Genomic DNA, 24036 nt, shown 5'->3' on the forward strand with positions numbered 1-24036 from the left:
CTTATCTGCTTTGTTCTAACTAAAGTTACTGTTGCCCATGGAGTGTCAAAGATGCACCATTTATGCCTTTATGGCCTCTAGGGGCTCTTTTTTCAGGATGAGTTTAATCTGAAAGAACTTTCCCTTTATATTCTTTCTTTCTCTTTCCAGTTACTAGTTTAGTTAGGGTTTATTTCCTCACTGTATTTCATCTAGCCACTACACCACCAAGCAAGTCAAAGGTTTAATGCAAGAAAGGCCTTCTGCGCAAATCCACCTCAGAGAAGCATTTGCTTATCTCCAGCCAGCTCATCCCACTTTTATTCTGTACATCACAACACATCCCTACATCTCAAAACACACCTTCCTACTCTTTGGCATCGTACCCGCAGAACTAAGCTTATTTTCTCCCTATAGTCTCCAATCTCCCAACAACCACCTAGAAGCGACAACCCCTTGCACACCCAAGGCGGCTCCGTGAAGCAACAACAAGTATACCCAATGAGGTACGTACACAACCACGAGGCTCCATGGCCTCGGGGTTACGGTGTTCTAGCGACAGGGTGGAGGGCAGGGAAGGAGGGATCAGCTTTTCCCTACCTGCCGGCACGGCGGTGCCCGCCGAGCGGAGCGGGGCGGAGGGAAGGAAGGGAAGGGAAGTGCCGCCTACCCCGAGGGTGCCGGCGGCGGGGCCGGGCCGGGCCGGGCTGGGCTCTGCTCCTCCTCTCCTCTCCGTCCCGCAGACGCCAGGTGGAAGCGAAGGACGAGGGAGCTGGGCCGAGAGGAACGGGACGGCGCTGCCATCGGAGACCGCAAGTGAGCCACTGCGGGAGCCGGGAAGGGCGGTTAGGTGCCGGCGGAGAGCGCGGACCGGGAGCAGGAGCGGGTGAGGGCCCGCGGCGGGGATGCAGCCAGATCGATTTTAGGTTTAATTGTTTCGGTTTTAGGTTCGAATAACAATAGTAATAATCGTCATAATTCGAAAGTAAATGTCCTGCGGGGAGCCTTCCCCGTCGCTCCCTCCGCGGCACCCGGCACTTCCTCAAAGACCGGGGGGGGAGCTGCGTTGGTGCCACACAGCCCCTGCGAGGTGCCTAGAAATACTCTGTTTTCTCCCCTTTACCTTACAGTGGGTCTGTTCCTGCTCCAGTACAAGTAACATCCTGTATTTCTACATAGAAGTTGAACTTCGGGGCTATAAGGGCTAAAATTCGTGGTGAGCTCGCAATTGCTGCTTTTCTATATAGCTGTGTTGGCTCAGATGCTCTGTAGAAAGCCTGACTAGAGCCTGCGGTAGCCTTCAGATAAGTTTCTGGTCTTTCTGAGCTCTCCGTGCCAGGCCCTACAACCACAACCCACGTGGAGTCAGGGAATTGGGCTGTGTGCCCGGAGAGGACCCAGTCTTGACCTGAAGGTCTCAAAACATGGAGTGTCCATGGCCTGCCCTGGCTGCTTGGGTTTGTTTGGGTCTTAATCCACCCTAGTTAGTTGTCCTTGTTCGTAGCTTACCTCTTTTTCCAGCCTAGGCTTTGTTTGTGCTGCGTACTCTGATAGATCTACTCGTGTTCGTGTTTTCTTACCATCAAACTGAAGCCTCCTGCTTTGAAGAGGAAGCAGGGAAGGAGCAGCTTTAGGGAATGACGGAGTGCCAGGATTACCTGCACTTGGGGCCATGGTTTTCCAAGCCAACGTGAATGAGAGAGGGAGTTTCACCCACCCCTTGGGCTGCTCATTTTCACCCATGTCAGCACAAGCATTTGTACACAGCATTAAGCCTGGGAAGCTGAACCTAATTTAAGATGGGAAAAAAAACCAAATCCAGAGCAGGCACAAGAGGGCAGATGCAGCACTTCTTAACAATACTGGCTTATAATGGAGAAAGTGTAGGCAAAGGTATAGTTCCTCTGCCAGATTTCATTCCTGTGTTCCTGCACTGAAATCACACAGTTCTCATGCTTAGGCCAGCTGTAGATTTATCCATTTTAAAGCTGTTATTGATGTTTATGAGCATTTTGACCTTTCTGAAGTCAGGGGTTTGGTTTTGCTGTGAATACAGTGCAGTGATGACTGTTCCCTTGTCTCACCTTGTACTGCCCTATGCTGAAAGCCTCATCTGCCTGGGAGCCCATCTCAGGAGCTGTGTACTGGACATGGTGCCTTTGGGAGGGACACAGTCCTTTCCTCTGCCTCTAATGCACCTCTGTGCTACCAGATCCATGTGGCACACATGCAGCAGCACAAAGTCACAATCCCAGCTCTATCTCAGAGCCATAGTGTTTTCCAATATCCAACTCAATGTCTATATTTACCGAGGCAAAACAAACTTACAGTCTGGAGAAGAATCAGCCCTTGTTGGTTTAGTAACTGGTGAAAAGGTGTAGGCTGGCACATCCAAGAACTTAACTAACAATATCGTTTGTTCCTCGCTGTGAATTAGCCTTTTGGAGTATGAAGTTGCTGGGTTTTAAGCTAGGGCTATCTGTAAGTCATCATGTTTTTAGAATGTCAGGGCAGATTCCCAGCACTGTTCTACTGAAACTCCTCCTTAAGGTGATTTTCCCCTAAGAGGATGGTTTTGAGCTGGACAGATTGTTCCATTTACATTGTCATTTGCTTAGGGGGGTGTCAATCTAATCTTTAACAGAGACACTTTCACTGCCTTTTGGAATCACTGTTCCTTATTAGTAGAATTTGTCATTGTCACCACATTTGTATTATCCCTTTGATACCGAATTTTACATCAGTACGATTGACATCAGGCCCAAAGGAACTCAAGCAACCAAGTCTACAACATTAGGATTCTGAGAACAAAATTAAACAGGGTTATATTAACAGAGTTACAAGAACCTCCCTGAAACAGTCAGATGACTGATTCTGTCGTACAATTATTGCATGATACATAACAAAATATCAAAAGTCTTCCTGTTGAAATTCTTAAACCATAAGATGTTAAGAAACGTGAATAACACCTGAATTCTGGGGAGGATTAAGCCCTAAGCTGGCTGTTTAGGTGCAAGAGCCTCCCTGCGCCTCTAACCTCAGGATGAACATTGAACTGGGCTCTGCCCCGGGGCAGTATCTTGTGGCACTAAAACCCTCTTTTATTATCTAATAGGCAACATAAAGCCCTGTTGTTAGAAATTGGGTAAATAAGTGAACTTACATTTTCACCCTGTTTCTAGGAGTGCTATATTTAACCTTTAGCTTAATTTTACATTAGTGTAACCTAAACTAGTCTGATCTTGTCCTGCAGTGAGTCCTAGAAAACATCATTCCTTCTCTCACTCCTCCCCTATGACAACTGTCCTTGATTTTTCTAGTTCTGACCTGACTTAGGCTAAAGGTTTATGTCAGAAGCAGTCTGTATGTGGCACCGTTAGTAGAGTCTGTGTCTGTGACTTGGGTTCTCAGGTACTGCTGAAAGGCTGCAGTAAGTGGAAGTCATCCACTTTACTCCCTAAGCTTCAGCTACAAAGGCTTGGTTCTGACAGGATGCTGAGTGTTAACCTGGTTAAATATCACAACTCCTTCCTGCAGCATCAGTCACCTTATACCTACAAGCTCATTCTTCAGTAATCAGCAGAACTCTTCTGATGATAACCAAAGCTGCTACTCAGCATCTGCTCTAGCTTGGCTTGGCATGATTACTGTTTACTTGTCCTGGCAGGAGTATAGTGGGATCTCAGACCATTCACCCTACTGAGCCAGAATACATCCTATTCTCTTTGTGCAAGCACTGAGCACAAACTGCAGTTATGTGCCTGGATATTGCTGGCGGAGAGCAACTAAAGTCATTTGTCTCCCCTCACATCTACTCAGATAGGTCAGACTACAGGACCAAGCTGGCAGAAGTGCAAGTGTAAATGTCTGTTTGCAGTGAGAATTACAGCTGTATGTGTACAAGTCAGTGAAATTCCTTTGTTCAGCGGACAGATTGCCAAAAGAGATCCCACCCACAATGGAGGCTTTATGGTGTCCAGACTGGCAGATTAGCACTTTATAGTGGGGAAACCCAGGTAAACCAGGCTATCTCTGCCCAACTGCAGACATGTGAGCTGGGGAGGGAGTGAAATCAGAATAAAACCAATGAAAACAAATAATCCCACCTGCCTGTCTTGCAAGAGTAACCACAACAGCAGAGCCTAATTAAGAGGTAAGAAGATAACACATGTGTGAGGGGTTAAAACTTAAACAGGGGAAGTTTAGATTGGATATAAGGAGGAAATCATTGCTTGTTAGGGTGGTGAGATAGTGGAATTGGTTGTTCAGGGAGGTTGTGAGTGTTCCATCCCTGGCAGTGTTCAGGGCCAGGTTGGATGAAGCCTTGGGTGGGATGGTTTAGTGTGAGGTGTCCCTGCCTATGGCAAGGGGGTTGGAACTGGATGATCTTGAGGTCCTTTCCAACCCTAACTATTCTATGATTCTATGTTCCAGCTAAGGCCCCTGCAAAGTCTTGGCAGCATGGAAGTATTTAGAGATGATGGAGAAATACGTTTCAGAGTGGAGGGAAAATAACCTGTTTGTTTGTCTTGTGTTTGTAGAGCTTACATAGACCTTTCCAAAATGATTTCCTCAAGTGAATATGGGTCTCACTCCTGGGAGCTCTTGGTGACAGTTGATCATCAGCATGAAGAGGTACAAAAGGAATTTTTACTACGGGTCACAGGGGACCTTCATATTGGAGGAGTGATGCTGAAATTAGTAGAACAAATCAGTGAGTAAAGACCTGTTTAATTTACGGTGTTATTAAAATAATACATGCAGCTTTCCCTCTGCGTAAAGAAGCTCCTGTGTGTTTTGAAATGGCACTGCCTTGCTTCTTTGTAAGGGTGCACTGAGGATGGAGGTCTGTGTGGTCAGAACCCCTCCCCGTCTGTGACTGTCACCGTGCAAACAAAACTCTACCTTTGTTTTGTCTTGTTCCACAAATAGCACTGGGCTAGACTAAATGTTCAGTTCCCTTTCCAGACAGACTTTATAGGTGGCTAGTTGGAGGGGCAGTAAAGTAGTTGATACCCTTTTTATCCACCTGTAGCCATCAAAAAGACAGGATTAGTTGATGAAGCCACTTTGGAAGTTACTATTTCCTGTGCTATACTGGCATTCCAGCCAAAATCTGAGCCACATTATCCATCGCATATATCCCTTGGGGAAGAGCTATGAAGAGCAGATACCAGCTGAATCAAAGTTAGGAAATGAAAGGTGAAATACCCAGTGTATGGTCACAGCAAGTCAGTGCTACAGGCAGTAAGAGCATCTAGGTTTCTTTAGCTCAAAGCTATCAAATGAAGCTGCCTTCCAAAATAATCATGTGTGTTCTGAGGCTGCAGAGTGATACAGACAAGATAGTATCTGATTATTATGTCTGTGCCATATGTAGTAGGCAATAAGTCATGAACAAAGTCTTCTCTCTGTTCTTGATTCAGCAAATCTTGCTTTATCTTACTTTTCAAAGTACGAAATGCACATTTTTTACTCAAGCAAAACACAGGCAAGTCCATATTAGTGAAACAAGTCAGTCATCTCTGGGCAGGCCTGTCCTCTCTGAGAAGGGTTTGTAGTCAGCCCTTGTCACTCAGGCATCAGTCACAGCAGCTTGCCCTCCTCCTGCAGACTAATAGCAGATTTAACTGTACCATATTGCACCATGGCCCATTCTACCTCACTTGCAAGTTTCTGCTTCACTTAGAAGTTTCCACATCCTGTGTGGTAGAGAAGGTCATTATTTATTAGTTTGTTAACTCCTTCCTGATTGTCACAAGGCTCACTCCCAAAATGATACTTCTTTTCCTTGATTCTTTCAAGAATGTGGCCACTATACAAGTGGGCTGCACTCAGGTGAACATCCTTGTGCAGCCAAAGGGAAGAGCTGAGAACAGCCCTTCACTGTGTTTCACCAACACTTCAAGGGACTCATTGCTGGTTCTTACACTGTGGAGATGAGCCATTCAGTGATGCTTCCCGGGAGACTCCGGAAGCACTTGTGCCCATCTGGGGGCACACAAGGTTTTGTGGGAGGATTTTCAGCTTGCACTGTCAAGTTGTCAAGCAGGTATCTTTGTTATTAGTGCGTATCCCAGCACAGTCCAAGCAGCATTGGACCATGTATAGCACCAGATTCAGGAGATGCACTTCCCTATGGATATCTGCAAGATTAAGGCAGTGCCACAGTCAGCACCTACATTAACTCTTCAGGGAAAACAAAGTTAGTTCCCAGTGACTGCCACAAGCAGCAGTAAATGGGGTCCAGGTCTCAGGAACTGTAATTGCTGCTTTAATGTAAATAAAATTAGTATTAAAATGATGTAAATAAATTCTCCTGATTGCAGAACACAGTTTCCAAACCAAGGGGGTTTTAGTACATTTGCTCCAGAGTTTATTAATAACTGTTTTGTATCTTCCTAGAAATAGCACAAGACTGGTCAGACTATGCCCTTTGGTGGGAGCAAAAAAAATGCTGGCTTCTGAAAACCCACTGGACACTGGATAAATGCGGGGTGCAGGCAGATGCTAAGCTCTTCTTTACTACTCAGCACAAAATGCTGCGGCTTCGCCTGCCAAACATGAAGACTGTCAGACTGAAAGTCAGCTTCTCCTCTATGGTGTTCAAAGCTGTCAGTGACATCTGCAAAATCCTCAGTAAGTAAAGCTAAATCCCCTCTGGCAACTAAGTTGAAGCATTTTATTAGGTGACGTTGTTTTGATGTGAAGTTCTTACTCATGAAACCATTGAGCTCAAGGAGAAACTTAATTTGAGTTTATCCAAGATCAAATGATGGATTTTGGGGGTTTTAGTATCCAGTGCATGACAGTGGTTTGGAGTCTTTGTGATAACTGGTGCAAACTGTGTCAGAAATGTGTCCCATGTGCTACACAAGTATAATCAAAGTCCTCTTGATGGTTCTGTAGGGATCCTTGTCCCTTGAGCAGGATTCAATCCTGCTTATTCCATGCCATTGACTAAGAGCTTGAGCTTATCAATCTCCTACACCAACTTTTACCACAGGCAATTTTATTGGTGTCACTGATTTATCACCTATTTTCACTAACATTAATGATACTCAACTTGGCCTACTGGTTATTTGTATTCACTCCAGAAGGAGCATCTTCTAAATGTTCAAGGTTTTATATGCCCAAAGCTGTCCAGGTCAGGGCATACCTAACAGCCTCTCACAAGCCCATGAATGTATTGCAACGCCAAGTCCCCAGGTCTCTGCTCCTTCTAATAATGGAGCACCTCCACGTGAGATTTTGGAGCACGCCAGACCTGTGTGGCTGTTATCAATGGGAATAAGTTGAGTCTGCAAGCAGGCTTCAGAATCCCTTAGCTTTAGGATAAAATGGAGACTAAAATCTTCATCTGAATTTAGATCTTCAAAGTTTAGTGCATTAACACATCCATCCTCAGCTTCATATTGACCACACTACAGCTTTCAGTTTCATCTTCTAGCAGTGGATTGTGAAAGGTACAGTGTGTCTTTGTTATATTTAACAGCCCTGATAAAATGCTGCCATAATTGATCAGTGACATTTGGCCAAAATAAATATTTCTACCCACATTTTTCTTCCAACTGAATCACTCCAGTAACCCAGGAGTGTTTCTCATGAGTGAATACTGTCAAAAATATCTTTGCTTACCCCAGAATAAGTGTTTTTCAGGAACAAAGTTCCAGGTTTGCAACTGACAATACCTGTCTGAATCAGTAATGCATTAGGGGATAGTGTACAGCCAAGACAGAGTCTTGTATGTGAAATACAGAGAATAAGAAAAGGCACAAACTTTATATACAGTGGTTCCATTTCTGTTCTTGCTTATTCATAAGTCAGACATTGCATTGAGGCTGGATGCTCAAAGGTGACTGCAGAGCTATCGGGGAGAAAGAGTTTTCCGCTGGTGTTCTAAAATGCAGTTATGCTGCTACAAAAGCAGGCTTAAATCCTGTCAAACTCATTCTCACAGCCCAAAGTCTTTTGCCTTCTTTCTGAATTACTGGCTTTTCCACAGCTACTGCTTTCAGCCTGCTAAAAATAGAATTCAGATTGCACCATGGAGCTTCCCCAAATGCCATCACCAGCCATGGGGTTTTGTGGGACGTGATCTGCTAAGTTTCACATGTTTCATGTTGCTTCACTTCCCACATTGCCATTGTAGACATTAGACGGTCAGAAGAACTCTCCTTGTTGAAGCCATCAGAAGACACGCTCAAAAAGAAAAAGAAAAAAGACAAGAACAACAAAGAGCCGGCTACAGAAGATATCTTGAACCTGTGCAACTCGCCAGTGAGTTCTGGGTTATCAGGTAATGACAAATCAATATGGTTTTGTTCTTCTGACTGAAAGTCAAAAAGAGGAAGAAAGTCTTTGTTACACAGTGAGAACCAGGGAGATCAGTTCAGTGTCTGATGGTAGTGAAAAAGACACAATAGGCCTGAAATGAGTGGCTTCAAGAAGTTACTGAAATCTCCAATATATCAGTATTTTTCTGTTGTCTGTACGGATGTTTTCCCTTCCATTGATATGAGAAAGGCCACAGCAGAAAACAAGTGATCGGCTGTGGCCCTGCTGCTGCTCTTTGAAAATGTGAGACCACTCTTAAAGTATTCAACAAGTTTGGCAACCTGCAAGGAAAAGGAGAAATAAAAGCTTCAAAATGTTTCCTACCTCCAGCACAACTGAGAGATCTCACAGAAGGAGAAAGAACACTTCTGTCCCTGAGGTCACCTGTGGAAGGAAGGACATGGCCTACTGTAAACAGCACAGACAGGAGAGATTGTCTTGAAAGAAAAGGGTTAAGTGGTAACTACCTACATCTGAAGCAGTTTTCCCTGGAATAATACATGACTCTCCTAACTTGCAGGAAGCCCAGGTTTGTACAGTAAAACCATGACACCCATTTATGACCCCGTCAGTGGGACACCAGCTTCTTCTACCATTACTTGGTTCAGCGACAGTCCCTTGACTGATCAGAACTGCAGCATCCTCGCCTTCAGTCACCCCAACTGCTCTCCGGAAACACTAGCAGAGATGTACCAGCCTCGGACCTTAGCTGACAAAGCCAAACTCAATGCAGGGTAAGCTGCCTCTCTTTGTGATCTGTGTTAGCTGGTTTAACAAGGGAAGCACTAATCCGTCTTCTTAAGTGTAAAGCAGAATGTGGGAACAACCCCCTGATATATGGCTATACTGATACTTAAAAATGTGTTTTGATCATGGTTTTGTTTCAGAAATACTTAACTCTTTTCAACTTTTTTTCCTTATTTAACATTCTTGCTTAGGTAGTTTTGATTTGAAGTGATGAATGATGTAATGGTGCAGGCTCTGGACTAAATTCTGTTGTTAGATGAAAGCAAATCCAGTTTAGCACTATGGACACTGCTGAAGGACAGTCTGCATAGCAAACTTGAAAGGCTTTCAATAGACAGTGGATGTATACATGTGGATAAATTCAATAAAGCTCTAATGCATTACAAACAGGTGACCCCACTGAATTATGCAGGAGTAAATCTTGATTACTGGACACCACAGAAGAATTCAGAGCATGAGGGGGTTTAATGGTGAGAGTTTGAGAGGATTGTCCCTCTAAAACATGGATTGTCAGGTTTGGATCTGTGGAGCACTAAGTAGTGACTTGGATATTTCCATTGGATTTCACTGGAGAACAGAAGTAGCTGGAATTATAAACCACAAATACTGAAATGAAAAGAGGGAGTTCCAAATATTACAGGCTTTTGCCCTGGATTAAATGAATCTCCCATTTCTGGAGATCAAGAAGAAAGAATCTCATAGGTGTGTGTCACCCCACAGCTAGTTACTGCTCATTGTTTGCCATCTACTCCTGATGTTTTAAATAGTGCTAGAGAAAAAAAACAGGAAGATTGTGGGTATTGTGTTTATGCAATGAAAGCTGGGAATCCATATGAACGTTCCACCTCTTTGAGCTACCTGGATTTTCCCCAGACTTGCAGGAATTGGAGCTGTTCATTCCCACTTTGGTTTCCCAGTTACACTGGAGCTCTGCAGGTATGACAGCTTTTCCTGTCCAGCTGACTCTGTGCATTGTTCTCTTCCACAGCTGGTTAGATTCATCCCGATCGCTTATGGAACAAGGCATTCTGGAGGATGATCAACTTCTCTTACGCTTTAAATACTACACTTTCTTTGATTTGAATCCAAAAGTAAGAGCTTTGTTTTATTGCTGTTCATTGTTTGCCTGCTTTCATGTCAAGGAGCTGTAGCACAAAGATACCAAATCTTAGCTAGGATTTGTTACAGCCCCTTCAGAGATCAAATCCAACATTTTCCCCTCAGCTAAGGCTGCACTTTTCCCCTTTGGACACTGAATCACTGTTCCTCACCTGAAATTAGATCTGAAGACTAAAGATGAGATCTGAAGAGCACCAGAAACAATATCCATATTTCCAGAGAGGCTGGTTTATTTCCTGCCTCTTTTAACAGGGTAAAACTAAACGAGCAGTATCCTAAATGATCTAAAGGTATAAACCCTGGTTTTGAGAATGGACTTAAAAACGACATTTATGTCCCACTGCTCTTCACTGAATCAGTCAGCACCTCTGGGCTGAAGGCCTCAGAAGCACCCAGGCACTTCAGTTTACTTCAGTGTGACTGAGTGATTAAACACCTTTGGGAAGTTCAGCAAAAGTGTTGAAGTTCCATTTGAAACCAAGACTTCAGTGTTCAAAAATCCCTTTAAATGTTCTTCTCATTTGAAAGATCCTTCTTGTTTGCCTGTGTTTCCGCTAACAGACAGGGTGGTTGTGTTAAGCCGGGGAGTTTGCAGTTAGTGAAATTAATGGATGATCACTTACCAGCATCAATCAACAAGATTTCAGATGTGATTTTTGGAGGATTTGGCCTTCACATTGTTATTTTCTGTAAATTCTGTGAAACTCTTTCATCTGAAGCATCTCAGATGAACAGAAGGGCACTTTCTAGTTCAGGTGGCATGTTTTGGAGTGAAAAGCCATCCCACCTGAAATACAAGTATGTCTCTTGAGCAGCCCAAACATTTCCCTTCTTTGCCCCAGCCAGCCATGGAGCCATAGGATGAAATAACCCAAAACAGCCTCAGGCAATGTAATAGTTCACCACTAGTGGGAGAGGTCATGCTCCAAGGTTTATCCTCCCATCACCAGCTCTGGGGCTTGAATATTTCTGTGAGTCACTTCAGCTTATTCACCAAGTAGGTAATAGGACACAAACACATCCAAGAACTGCACAGTGAATTGAAGCAGTTCACAGCAGGAGCTGACAAATGTCAAACCAGTGCAAGGATAGAGACAGAACTGAAAAAGCCAAGAGCAGAAGAGGGGAAGGGAGGAATAAGGGTCTCTTTCTTTGGCAGTAGGAAGCTGCCGAACGTCACATTCAGCCGTGTCACGTTATTTTCACTCTCATTGTGTGGTTTCACATTGCAGTTAAGCCAGCCCAAGGCTTCCCACCACAAAAGGGGATGTCTTCCCCTCCCCTTCCGCTTCAGCCAGGGACTCCTGATGAACTTTCTGTCCCATCAGCAAGTCACTGTCACCCCACACACAATCACACAAGGGAAGGATGGGAACATACAGCAGGGCAGAGGTGGGGGAAGGAAGGAAAAGACCTTTATGGCTTCAACCCAGTGTTAGATCAGCTGCAGCTGATCATGAATCTACATCTTGATGGTCATTAATGACCAGTGTTGTTCTTTTTCACTACAGTACGATGCAGTGCGAATAAACCAAATCTATGAACAAGCCCGCTGGGCCATCCTGTTAGAAGAGATTGATTGCACAGAGGAAGAAATGCTCATCTTTGCTGCACTACAGGTATGTACTTGATCCAAGTTGCAAAACCTGTTTCCTCAAGAGGCAGGCACAAGCTAGGACAAGACTAGGACAGAGCCCAGGCCAACAGCTCTGCTTGGATTGGGGGTCTGCTGTTTGGGTGAGAAACAAGCAGCAGCATCCATCAACTAAAGCAACTGAATTCAGTAGCAGCACACCTTTATTCAAACTGTCACATACTATTATGGAACCATTTACTAATATTATCTAAAGCAAGCCATAGCCAGGATGTAACTCTGATATCAGCCTATTCTGAAGGGGATTACTATGAAGTGTTGCTGCCTGTCCCAGTTACCATCCTTTTCATGTGTTCTTCCTGAAAGTTTCTTTAATACATAAATACATAAGTTCGCAACAGACCAAAAAAAAGAATAGGGTTGTTATGGAGTACATTCAACCTGACCTAGCATAGCTTAGTCCCTGACCACCACCTGACTAGGTGATAGTCAGCTGATAAAGCACAAATGTGTATTAAATTTCTTCCTTTTAAATGTAAATGGAGCTGTCAAAAAGTCCACAGCCTGCCCCTGCAGGACACCACAGAACCTTGCTGCCAGGTTTGCACCTGGTATGCATGGCATGTAGAGCTGACCTGGCAATGTTAGCACAGAGTCAGCCTCACAGACCAGGAACAATTAGACAGTGAAGGAGTACAAACACTGGCAGTTAAAATAGGAAACTGTTATCAGTAATTGCACTGGAAATCACAGTGGACAAACCTGTTTCCATGTGAAGAAACCCATGTTCTGTGCTGCAGAACTTTACAGAGTTGTCCCATAAGCCAAATGGCCTATTTTCATATGCTGTGATTGTGCGTTTATACTGACTGCTTGCTATTGATGTTTTATTTTAGTATCATGTAAGCAAGTTATCATTATCATCAGAAGCACAAGACTTCACCTGTGAATCAGAAGTAGATGAAGTAGAAGCTGCACTTTCTAATCTGGAAGTGACACTGGAAGGTGGAAACGCAAATAACATTTTGGTACGTCCTTTTTGGTCCCAGAATTGCTTTCACTGTGTCAAATGCATTGACTGAGCATATCTGGTTCCTGATTTAGCTAACAGACCATTACGAAGTGCACTGTACTAAAATTATTCCTACTTATTCCTGATAGGAGGACATCACAGACATCCCGAAACTTGCTGATAATCTCAGGCTAGTTAGGTGAGTTATTAAAACCAATAATAAAACATAAACCCCCAAAAGCTTAATCATAGAAGAGATCTCTTGAGTTCTTCATTCTAATCTAACAGTAGATCCTCTGGTTATCAATTAAACACACCAGCTTGGTCTAACCAGCCTAATGCCATCCTCTTCCAAGTCTTTCTCTTACTGCTTCTGACCCAGATTCTCAGCAATCTCTCTAGCATTGGGGTGCTGGGGGAGCTGTACTTACGCTTATTAAAAGATCAGGCTCTTTGTATTTCCTAGTGCTTATCAAGCATCATCTCTAAACAAGAGGCCACAATTTTGGTTTCAACCACATTAAAATTTTCATTGGTTTTGCCAATGAAAAACTACAAAAATCAGCTCTCCCAGAGAGGAATTTCTGCAAGTAACCCTATTCTGTAATCCTGCTTGATTTATGGGTTATTTAAATGACTGCAGTGACCTTAAGTCCGTAATACCTTTTACCACGCAACAGTCTTTGTGGAAGATAAATCTTTACCTTTGGAAAGATAAAGATTCCTGTTGCACAGATAGTTATCAGATTCCTTCTGTTGACAAATCATATTTGCAGTCAGTGAACTGAAAACTGCACCTGGCTATTTCTAACTGTTGTTAACAGTTGGGAATTGTTAATTATTAATTTCCAATTAGGAATTTTATCTGACATTCAAATGACTAAGGCGGCTTAAGATGAAAGGGAATTTGAGCCTTTTAAGTCTTGTCAGTTGCTCACCTCTGACAATGGATGGTTTATCCTTCCCCAGCAGTAGAGCACTTTGCCTTTAAAAGCATTCAGCAGTTATTTTTCATTACAAAAGATTTCCTATCCACATGATAAATCACTCCCTAAACCTAAGGTATTGTAGAAACTAGATAAGGTGTAAAACACTTATTTAAAGGAACAACATTCAGTTACTAAGATTATTTGCTTAGTTGTACACCCACACGCAAAGCTCTGCATGTCCTGCTGCTGACTCCATTCATATAGTGAAATTTTCCTCACATAATTCAGAGCATGCATCACATTAGCACACTAATGAAGGCTGTATTCAGGTGGGTGACAATGTTGTGGGGATTTTTTACCAAAAACAACAATTAAAAGCTTTCAAAAAAAGATTTTAGCAACTTTGGGGGGGATAGAAGAATATTTTTTTTTTTAGCCTGAAAAAATTATATTCCTTTATTTGTGAAGAATGTTGCAAGACAATTAAAAGCGAAAATATTTGGCAGCTTTGAAAATCCAAGTTATTTATTAATTTAAACATAGAATTTGCATTTTCTGGAAAGGATGCTAAAATAGAAGGGCTCTGGAGAAGGCAAGAACGCATATGATAAATCACCGCGTCCCAGCTAGTCCTATACACGTTGTGCCATCACCTTAGATTTAAAGGGAAGTACTAAATAGACAGTGGAATTACTATGTTTTCTTTTTTTCTTCTTTTTAACTTCATTGTTGACCTCTGTAGGTGGCTGTGAGGTATTTCTCTACTAAAACACTGCTAATACCTCTGGTTTTCTCTCCTGAAACATGTTGAACCTGGGATTCTATCCACCTTCCTCCCACGTGGCTTTCTTAGTGTATTCTGAGTAGAAGTAATTATATTTATTAAATGAAATTATAATTTTATTTATAAATTATAAGTGTATCTCTTACTGAACAGAGGTGGGGCTGGCACAGTGATTAGACCTCACCTGGAGCATTGTGTGCAGTTCTGGTGTCCTCAACATAAAAAGGACATGGAACTGCTGGAACAAGTCCAGAGGAGGCCACGAGGATGATCAGGGGACTGGAGCACCTCCCGTATGAAGACAGGCTGAGGAAGTTGGGGCTGTTCAGCCTGGAGAAGAGAAGACTGCGTGGGGACCTCAGAGCAGCCTTCCAGTATCTGAAGGGGGCCTATAGGGATGCTGGGGAGGGACTCTTCGTCAGGGACTGTAGTGACAGGACAAGGGGTAATGGGTTAAAACTTAAACAGGGGAAGTTTAGATTGGATATAAGGAAGAAATTCTTTCCTGTTAGGGTGGTGAGGCACTGGAATGGGTTGCCCAGGGAGGTTGTGAGTGCTCCATCCCTGGCGGTGTTCAAGGCCAGGTTGGATGAAGCCTTGTGTGGGATGGTTTAGTGTGAGGTGTCCCTGTCCATGGCAGGAGGGTTGGAACTGGATGATCTTGAGGTCCTTTCCAACCCTAACTATTCTATGATTCTATGATTAATATTTTGGCCTTGATGATCTCAAAGGTCTTTTCCAACCTGGTGGATTCTATGATTTATCAATTAATTTTCCATTCCAAAGTTGAGATTTTTAAATTCACTCTATGACAGAAATCAGTTTGCATTAGTAAAGTACTGAAAAGAATGAAAATGAGGATTATATCTATTCATATACATGGGTGAGGAGCTGGAGTAACACTGCCCTAGTGGAAGAAGATGGTTTGAACTATTACCTTATCTTGGAGTGCTACGGAACCTTTATAAACTTAGTGAAGGAACAGAATTTTGCTATTGGTAGATACTGCTTACATAAAGCCAAAAACATTGTCTCTGCTCCCTTATATTCTAATGAATATAAATTAGTTTTATGGTTGCAAACCTTCTAGATAAGGAGCTATGGAAAACTGAAGCTAGTTCTAGTGTATGTGAACAAACCTGTGTGTTAGAGTAGCATTACTGAGTTCATGTGAGAATGCGTCTGTTAGAAGGGAATGGATTTGATGAGGAATGGAAGGGGAGGAAAGTAAGAAAAAATATACAGAAGATAAAGGGGAGGGGGAAAGAGAGAAATGATAGATGGGATTCAGCTAGAATGTGGGGTAAAACCCCATCCCTACCTGGCATGACTTGGATGCAGTGTTGGTTCCATCCTCTGCCACCCCTCTCATTGATACAAGCGTGTATAACCCAACTGAAGCCATGTCTGTGACTGCAAAGCAATTGGAGATGCACAGGAATATCTGTAACTGACTTAGCAATTTGCTCATTTTGTGATTTCAATTTCAGGCCCAGGAAGCTGTCACTCAAAGCTATCAAGCCATATTGGTTTGTCTTTAAAGACACTTCCATATCTTATTTTAAAAACAAGGAATGTGCACAAGGAGAACCCATTGAGAAACTAAACCTAAAAGGTAGGAATTTTCTTTTCCTTTCTTTCCTTTTCCTACTGCATCTGTGAACTGAATAAATCAAGAAAGCCCTGCAGGACTCAATGCAAGCACAGTGGCATTTTGTCTGAGACCTTTTTCAGTTACTGGACTCCTAAGCAGGTAGATTGCATCTGCACAAGGTCTAAACAAAGAAGGGTCAATACCTTAGCCCAAACCCAGAGTATCTGGATCTGGCTTGTAAAAGGCCATGTACTGCTGGGTTCACTTAAAGATGAGTCAGGTAGAGAATGTGATCTGTGTGACACTTCTATTTCCAAGTATTTTTACTGCTTCTATTTCCAAGTATTTTTACTATCTGTTTTACTAGTATGGTAGTGGAAGATTACAGATGATGCAGTGGACAAGCATGCCATAGGTTGCACCTACATACTGCTGTGCAGGGACAGATCCAAAGCCTTCTCTGGGCCTTGTTTCTTTCATATGTGGGGATTTCCGTAGCTACAAGCAGCTTTAGGTCCTGCTGAAGGAGGTGTACACAGCAAATACCAGCACCATACATAGCCTACATCTACTCCTGCAGGGACATCATTTGTTCAGCATCAGGGAACCAGTGATGCTCAGGATTAGAAGAAACCTTTGAAATACAAAGAAGATTGATCCCTGTGAACAAATGGCTCTGCAAACCAATCTGCATGTCCTCAGTAGGTCAGAGAATGCATGGTAAAACTAACCAGGGTGGCTGGAACCTCACCAAGCAGCCCACAGCCTTGGTGTCCCTTGACACAAAGGGGAACTAGAGGCATCCTCAACTCCAGCTGAATACAGAGGGCCTGTAATAGCACCATCGCCATGAAACACTGGGACCTCAGAGCAATCTGGGAGCCCTGAACTGGCCAGCTCTGTTGTAGATGTCACCTACATCCCACTGTCAGTACTAAGTGGCTTCTGAAAATATAGTCCAGGCTTCCAAGTCCTCTCAGTTCCTCTCCATTTTAAGTGTTGAGCACTTCCTAAGATCAGGCTGATGTTTTGGGAGCACTTGTATCCTTTCTCTTTGAGCTCAGACCACTCATCACCCTGGTGAGCCAGACCAGGCAGTGAACTAGAACAGAAACCTTTCATCAGGCCTAAGCTCCGAAAGACTTGGCCCTTGATCTCAAAGGAAAACAACCATTAAGTGCTCTTAGTATTCTTTAGTATTAATCAGTATTTAAAGTTAGCGATGTAGTAATTAAACTCATTTCTTTCTGATTCTCTGGGATCTAGGATGTGAAGTTGTACCAGATGTAAATGTTGCAGCGAAGAAGTTTGGAATCAAATTGCTAATTCCTGTTGCTGATGGCATGAATGAAGTGTATTTAAGATGCGATAACGTGAGTAATAAGGGAAAGTTGGTATTCCAGATTTATTGGCAGATTGTCTGGAAGAGCCATCACCCTGTTCTGGAGAAGTAAGGATGCTGCAGAGAGTTTATTATCTAATGGTTAATAAAATTTAAGAATGATGTGGTGGTCCAACAGACACTTACAGGTTGAGGGGACAAAGGGACAATGTTTCTGGGTTTATCATCAGTTTCCAAGTAAAGCTGCTGGAAAGAAAAAAAAGAAGAAACTATCAAAAAAGTTAAAAAGAGGTTACAATATTTTGTTCCAGTGTTTTCAGAGGACTGAGGTTTGGGGTCCTCTTTTTTTCCTAATGAGAGCTCTCCCCATTCAGATGAGGGTAGTGTGAGAAGGATCCTACGTTAGTTTTCAGTCTCCGTTTATTTGTATTGAAATGCGCCAATCCAAATGGCATAAAAAATGTTCCTCAGGTGGAATACACTCATGCAATAAAATTCCCAAGAGAATCGATTCCAAAGTACTGGATTTCTTTGCAAATGTATATACTAACTATTCTGCATAGGCTGTTCCATAGGTGGAACTGGCCCCATCAGATAGGAACAATAGTGCTGTAGTAACTAGACATCCATCCACACAAACTACATGGAATAACTCCAGAGTGGTTTTATGAAGATACATGATTAGAAGCCATCTTCATAAATGGTCTGTCCAAAACCAGTTGTCTTTGTTGCAGGAGAACCAATATGCTCGGTGGATGGCTGCCTGTGTTTTAGCCTCAAAAGGCAAGACAATGGCTGATAGCTCTTACCATCCTGAGGTCCACAAGATCCTTTCGTTTCTAAAGATGAAGAACTGGACCATGTCTCCCCAGGCTGTGTCTGATCCAGAAAACACAGATATGAAACCAGAATGCTTTGTCTCGCTACGTTATACCAAAAAATACAAGTCCAAGCAGGTATCCTGAGAATGGCTTTATGGCTGGGTGTGGGTGGTATGGTGGTGGTGAGGATGGATGGGAGCAGCATTTGGAAACCATACAGTAGAATCATCCCGCAATACTCATTTGTCCCTTTGCAAGAGGCTTTTTCTTTACACTGAGCAGAGGTTCAGGTGTCTCAATACTTCTTCCAAGTACTCTTCCTCCATCCATATCGCCTCCTCCATCACTCATCATGTTCTCCTCCTGATAACACTGTCCCTGAAAGTCTCTTCAGAGTAAGAAAGGAAGGGTTTTAAGGACAGGAAGTTGTTATCTGCATCTTAAATAACAGTGTCTTCTTGTCTCTCCTTCCTCTCTGCCTAATTCATAGAATCTTAGACTGGTTTGGGTTGGAAGGGTCCTTAAAGCTCGTCCAGTTCCAACCCCCTGCCATGGGCAGGGACACCTTCCACTAGCGCAGGTCGCTCCAAGCACCATCCAGCCTGGCCTTGAACACTGCCAGGGATGGGGCAGCCACAGCGTCTCTGGGCACCCTGTGCCAGCGCCTCAGCACCCTCACAGTAAAAGATTCCTTCCTAATACCCAATCTAAATCTCCCCTGTTTAAGTTTAAAATCATTCCCTTTTGTCCTGTCACTGCACGCCCTTGTAAAAATCCCCTCTCCAGATTTCTTGTAGGCCCCCTTCAGGTATTGGAAGACCATTATAAGGTATAATTCCTTGTCTGCTGCTTTTGCCACAAAAGTTCAGCCTACCTGTCCTGAGGAGACAGTCTCCAAAGCAGTATTCTGGAGTTAGACCCAGTGCAGCACAAACCTGGACCTGAGATCTTCCTGCACTGAGTTGCCCTTGAGGGTCATGGTGTGTCCCCAGGAGCTGTCTGTGGTAACCTGCACAGTAACAACCAGGTGTCTGAATGTCGCAGCTAAGGATGTTTGATGTAGTGACAGCAAAGGTATTTTTGTTCTGTCACCTGAAACCTTTCTCTCTTGCTGTGTTTCCCAGTTGGTTGCTCGTATTCTGGAAGCCCACCAAAATGTATCCCAGATGCCCTTAGTGGAGGCCAAGCTGCGTTTTATCCAGGCATGGCAGTCTCTCCCTGAGTTTGGCTTATCCTACTACATTGTAAGGTAATCCCACTGCTACAGAGATGTTGAGCTGCCATAACTTGTGCATGTCCGTACTGCTGTTTTTTCTATAGCAATAGCACTCAGTAGCTCAGTGAGACTCTCCACTATGTCTTTATACATAAGGAATGTATCACAAGGATTAAATCCTTATTGACACAAACTCCCTAAAATGTAAAAAATGCATGTCTTGTTGGTGTTCTCAGGTTTGCAATAGATTTGTTTGCTCTGATTCTTTTTCACTGGAGTATGAGGAGCCAATTTCTTTGGCATTTCATTAAGAAAATAGCAAATGATCCCTTTTTTAGGTTAATGTGGAAGAGCATTCAGCACAAGGAATGTTCTGTTGTGTTCATAGCAGTTTCCCTGGACACTTACCTTGAATATGGCAGCGTTCTGACCTGCAGTCTTGATGAAACACCAAAAAACATGCAAAGAACTGACACAGCCATATAAGCACATGGAGGCACCTTAATGTGTGCTTAACACCCCTTCCAGGGCTAGTTAGGAATTGTTAAGCCAGCTGGGAAACATTGTCTGGCACAGAGGCTAGCTGGCATCGAACATCCTATATCCATACTATAAAACTCTCTGACATCCTGAAACCCAGTAGCTTCATGTGAACTACCAGATCATGCTGGTCCTTAGATGTTCCAGCTCCTGAGCTGTACCTGGGAGTCATTTCATAGAATCATAGAATAACCAGGGCTGGAAAGGACCTCAAGATCATCCAATTCCAACCCCCTGCCATGGGCAGGGACACCTCATGCTAAACCATGTCACACACAAAATTGGAGAGAGTGCTGCTTGGCTGCAGCCAGAATTCTGCTGGGACTCTTGTAGCAATTGAACAGAACATGAGTTCAGTACCTGGGAATGTTCCCTGTCACTAATGAACTAACATAGATACAGAGGGTTTGCCACATCTATCATCACTAATTCCATTAAAAAACCCAACACCTGAACTGCGTTTTGTAGCATAAGCAAAACACAGAATCCCAGACTGGTTTAGGTTGGAAGGGACCTTAAAGCTCATGCAGTTCCAGCCCCCTGCCACGGACAGGGACACCTTCCACTAGACCAAGTTGCTCCAAGCCCCATCCAACCTGGTCTTGAACACTGCCACATCTTGTGGTGTATTTCTACAAACTGATGGGCCGAGTGGGGTTGTTAAGCAAGGCACAAAGAGGGGTTTAAATCACATTCTTTCCCTAAGGAGCAGTTTTGTGTAAAGAGAGAAGGGTCAGAAAGAAACAGGATCAGAAACATTGCAGATATTAACAGCAGACAGATGAAATTCCTTCCAGCTTCCAGCACAAAGGCAGAGGAAGGAAGTTCCTTTACCAGGGTAGTTTTTTCCTAGCTAGTCAGAAATTTCTGTCCCCCAAAAGTTCTGATACTTTCGTATTGATTTTTCATCTCTAATCGGAACAAACTTGAAATGTTAAAACCTCTCAATGTTTCTATAATGTGATTTGTACTCAGAAACACACATGTATTGCTCACAGCTGGTTCAATAAATTAAAGGTGATAGGAAATATTAAATCTCTTTTACATGCTTCCATAATTTAGGTGACTATCTAGAAGAAAGTGTTTCAACATCAGTGAAATGAAGCAGGGAAAATCAGCGGTGACATTTTGGCAGAACAGTTATTGGGAGGATTTCAGCCAGATTTACCTGCCTCATTGTTTTCCATCTTATGCCATAGTTCACCAACTGATCACTTTGCTTTATAACAAATACTGGTCTAAAGAAGGGTCCCAGCTGTCCTCAGGCTGTTGTGACTCTTCCGACATTTATTGCACTTTCAGAGGATGCAGGTGAAATGTTTCTCTGGACAGAAATCATCACAAACCAGATCTGCTCAAAGGTTTTGGCTTTTTGTGTTTTAGGTTTAAAGGAAGCAAAAAGGATGATGTGCTTGGGGTGTCCTATAATAGGCTGATACGAATAGATATAGCCACGGGAGATCCTATCACAACATGGAGGTTCTCCAACATGAAGCAGTGGAATGTGAACTGGGAAATACGCCAGGTAAAGCTGGAACAGCTCTCTGCAGTCAGTCACTGCATTTCAGACACTGGGGGGTGCTTTCAGAAGGTGTTTCTAAACCTCAGAGTGAAAAGATGTTGAACGTGTTGTGACATGTTATTAAATAAGCTGTCTAAAATGTTTTCTTAATGGAGCCTGCAGTCAAAAATCAGAAGCTAAAAGAGCTCCAGTTTAAAAGGTTCCTACCAAATTTCTTCTTTATAAGTTGCCCTTAGTTTTTGATGGGATGAAATACAGACTCAGAGGTAAATTCAAACCCATTATGTTTACTGCTCTGTCAGTAAAATCTTATTTTAACTCTTTGTATAGCCCAGCTCATGCATCATCCTCTAAACTGTGGTGATTCTGTGTCTGTTACTTACTGAGGGTACAGTAACCCAGTTTGTCTTTCAAATCTGAAACTTAGATTGCAGGGCTGCAGGGTGAGCTCCCCTGTGTCTATCTGTGGTCCTGAGAAAGAAGCTTTATTGTGTGATTGATGGAGAGTTTGGCTTTGAAAGCTTGAAGCTAGCCCTGCAAATTGTAGATTTCTGAGGTGGAACTGTCCTGATGTCGATTCAAACAGCCTGGAAACTACCTGCTTGTAGCTTTCCACATCCATCTGCAGGAGCCAGGAGAGATCAGACACAATCCCTATTGCTCTCCTGCAGTATTCCCTGTGCCAGAGTCTGTAATTCAGGGTAAAGGTGCTGGGTTTGCTTTAAATCCCTCTCAAACCAGGCAAGGCAGAATCCACAGCTCACAACTAAGCTCAGTTCGCTGGATATTAGAATTGGCAGTAGCTGGAAATCAAAACGTGGACCCCAAAAGCAGATTTAAGGTCAGAACATAATAATGGACAATATTAAACAATTACTGGTTAGGTGTACAAGGAGTCGGGGGTGCCATTTCTGTTCTGCTCAAGTGTTTTATACACCATTAGAGAAAACCCAGTTAACAGCATGGTTTTGTTGCCTGCCTGAACAGCACAAAGATTTTGACCACAAGAGGGCCCTGCCACAGCAGGAGATTAAGAAACAAGCAGCCCAGCACCCCCAGCACATCCGTAAGTTTTGTTTTGCAGGGACGCTTTCTGCTTTATCACAGGCTTTGCCATCCAGCTGTGCTCTCACACTTGCTCGATTTTCCCAGATGCAGCTTCTCCCTGTTCCTGATTTTGCCATCTGTGTTTCCTTCAGGTTGCAATCGAGTTTGATCAGAATGTATCTATCGCCTTCACGTGCCTGAGCGCAGACTGCAAAATTATCCATGAGTACATTGGGGGGTACATCTTCTTGTCAACCCGTTCCAAAGACCAGAATGAAACACTGGATGAAGATCTGTTCCATAAATTAACTGGAGGTCAGGAATGAGGTGAAGTACACTCTTCCTTCTGCCTGCTTCTCCCCACAGCTAAAGAAGAGCAGAGATGAACCAAAAATCTGATTGTTAACTGCTGGCTGATAAATATTGTACATGTCAAAATCCATCTTGTAATAGGACTGATCTGAAGCTAAAGTCACAGGATACAGTATGGCAACTCCATCATCAACACTAGAAGAATTAAGTCATATTTGTTTTCTTTTGTACAGCTTGAAGTTGTTTAATAAAGTGGCTTAGTTATGGGCATTTTTTAATCTACTCTTTTTAATTGCAGCAATCTGTTTAAGCAACTAGAAAGGCAACTTGATATTGTACAGCAAATCTCTGTTAGAGCCATGCAATTCTGTTAAAGTGACTACTGTTTAAGGTCAGCATTTAACAGGTCTGAAACTGAGTAAATGCATATTTAAAAGTTACATTAGGTGTCTCACACTTGCACTGGGTACTGCAGACATTCCATCAGTGTTTCAAAGTCCTGCAGACTGAGCTTTCACAACCCAAGTAGTGGTTACACAATTGGTCAAAAATGTAGCACCCATGTCTACCTTCATCCACTTAAGTACTTCCTGGAAGCCAGAGGAGCGACCAGCCACCTAAACCAAAGCACTCATCCTGGCAACATTCAAAATGTTCATCTTTTGAGGAACTTTGTTCATCACTGAGTAACCAGGTACCAAGTTAGCTGCTTGCTAAAAAGGCCTCTGAGTGTAGACCTTTTATTTTCTGTCCCTGTTACTCTTGTTTCACTGTGACATCTAACTAAAATAACTTGTTCATGAGTTAGGAGCATGTAGAAATGATCTTATGTAATGCAGAATGTAAAGAGGTTACTCAGTGATACTGTGCCTGAGGAACCAGGTCTGCAGGAGCCAGCTCTGCATGCTGGAAGGGCCACACACATCCACCAAGTTAGAATAAATCTGGTTCTGCCCTGCAGTGCACAGTGATCAGTAAAGCGAGAATAAAGCTAAGAGGTTTTGGACAAACCAAAACTGGTTTCACGTATCTAAAGAAATACAGTGGACTGGTCATTATCACCACGAGTTGCTGCAGAAATCACTGCAGGATTCATACGTGTCACTGGGAGTGGACAGCCCTGATTTTGCTGTCACATCAG

At 43.1% G+C, this 24036-nt stretch overlaps 1 protein-coding gene across 4 annotated transcripts; it reads left to right on the plus strand.

Moving 5' to 3' along the window:
• Positions 1 to 575: 575 nt before the first annotated feature.
• FERMT1 (FERM domain containing kindlin 1) lies at positions 576 to 23177 on the plus strand. 4 transcript variants are annotated; one of them, XM_065682361.1, is made up of 15 exons: positions 576 to 865; positions 4521 to 4693; positions 6385 to 6618; positions 8132 to 8278; positions 8837 to 9050; positions 10052 to 10154; positions 11694 to 11801; positions 12673 to 12804; positions 12938 to 12987; positions 15992 to 16116; positions 17362 to 17468; positions 18172 to 18393; positions 19383 to 19507; positions 21398 to 21539; positions 22736 to 23177. In XM_065682361.1, the coding sequence occupies exons 2-15, from the start codon at positions 4543 to 4545 to the stop codon at positions 22907 to 22909; spliced, it is 2034 nt and encodes a 677-aa protein (XP_065538433.1). In that variant the 5' UTR covers positions 576 to 865; positions 4521 to 4542; the 3' UTR covers positions 22910 to 23177. The 4 variants fall into 4 exon arrangements, with proteins under 4 accessions (XP_065538433.1, XP_065538437.1, XP_065538436.1 ...); XM_065682365.1 differs by having other exon boundaries at positions 602 to 795; XM_065682364.1 differs by lacking the exon at positions 576 to 865 and adding an exon at positions 1176 to 1195.
• The last annotated feature ends 859 nt before the right edge of the window (positions 23178 to 24036 follow it).

The sequence above is a fragment of the Lathamus discolor genome, chromosome 5 (assembly GCF_037157495.1).
Source record: "Lathamus discolor isolate bLatDis1 chromosome 5, bLatDis1.hap1, whole genome shotgun sequence".
Classification (NCBI taxonomy): domain Eukaryota; kingdom Metazoa; phylum Chordata; class Aves; order Psittaciformes; family Psittacidae; genus Lathamus; species Lathamus discolor.

Excerpts from the sequence above, each read along its gene's own strand:
- FERMT1 (XM_065682361.1), top strand. The coding sequence starts at position 4,543 with ATGATTTCCTCAAGTGAATATGGGTCTCACTCCTGGGAGCTCTTGGTG. Across the intron at positions 12,988-15,991 it reads GATAATCTCAGGCTAGTTAG|GCCCAGGAAGCTGTCACTCA; the intron begins GTGAGTTATTAA and ends TTTCAATTTCAG. Across the intron at positions 16,117-17,361 it reads TGAGAAACTAAACCTAAAAG|GATGTGAAGTTGTACCAGAT; the intron begins GTAGGAATTTTC and ends TCTGGGATCTAG.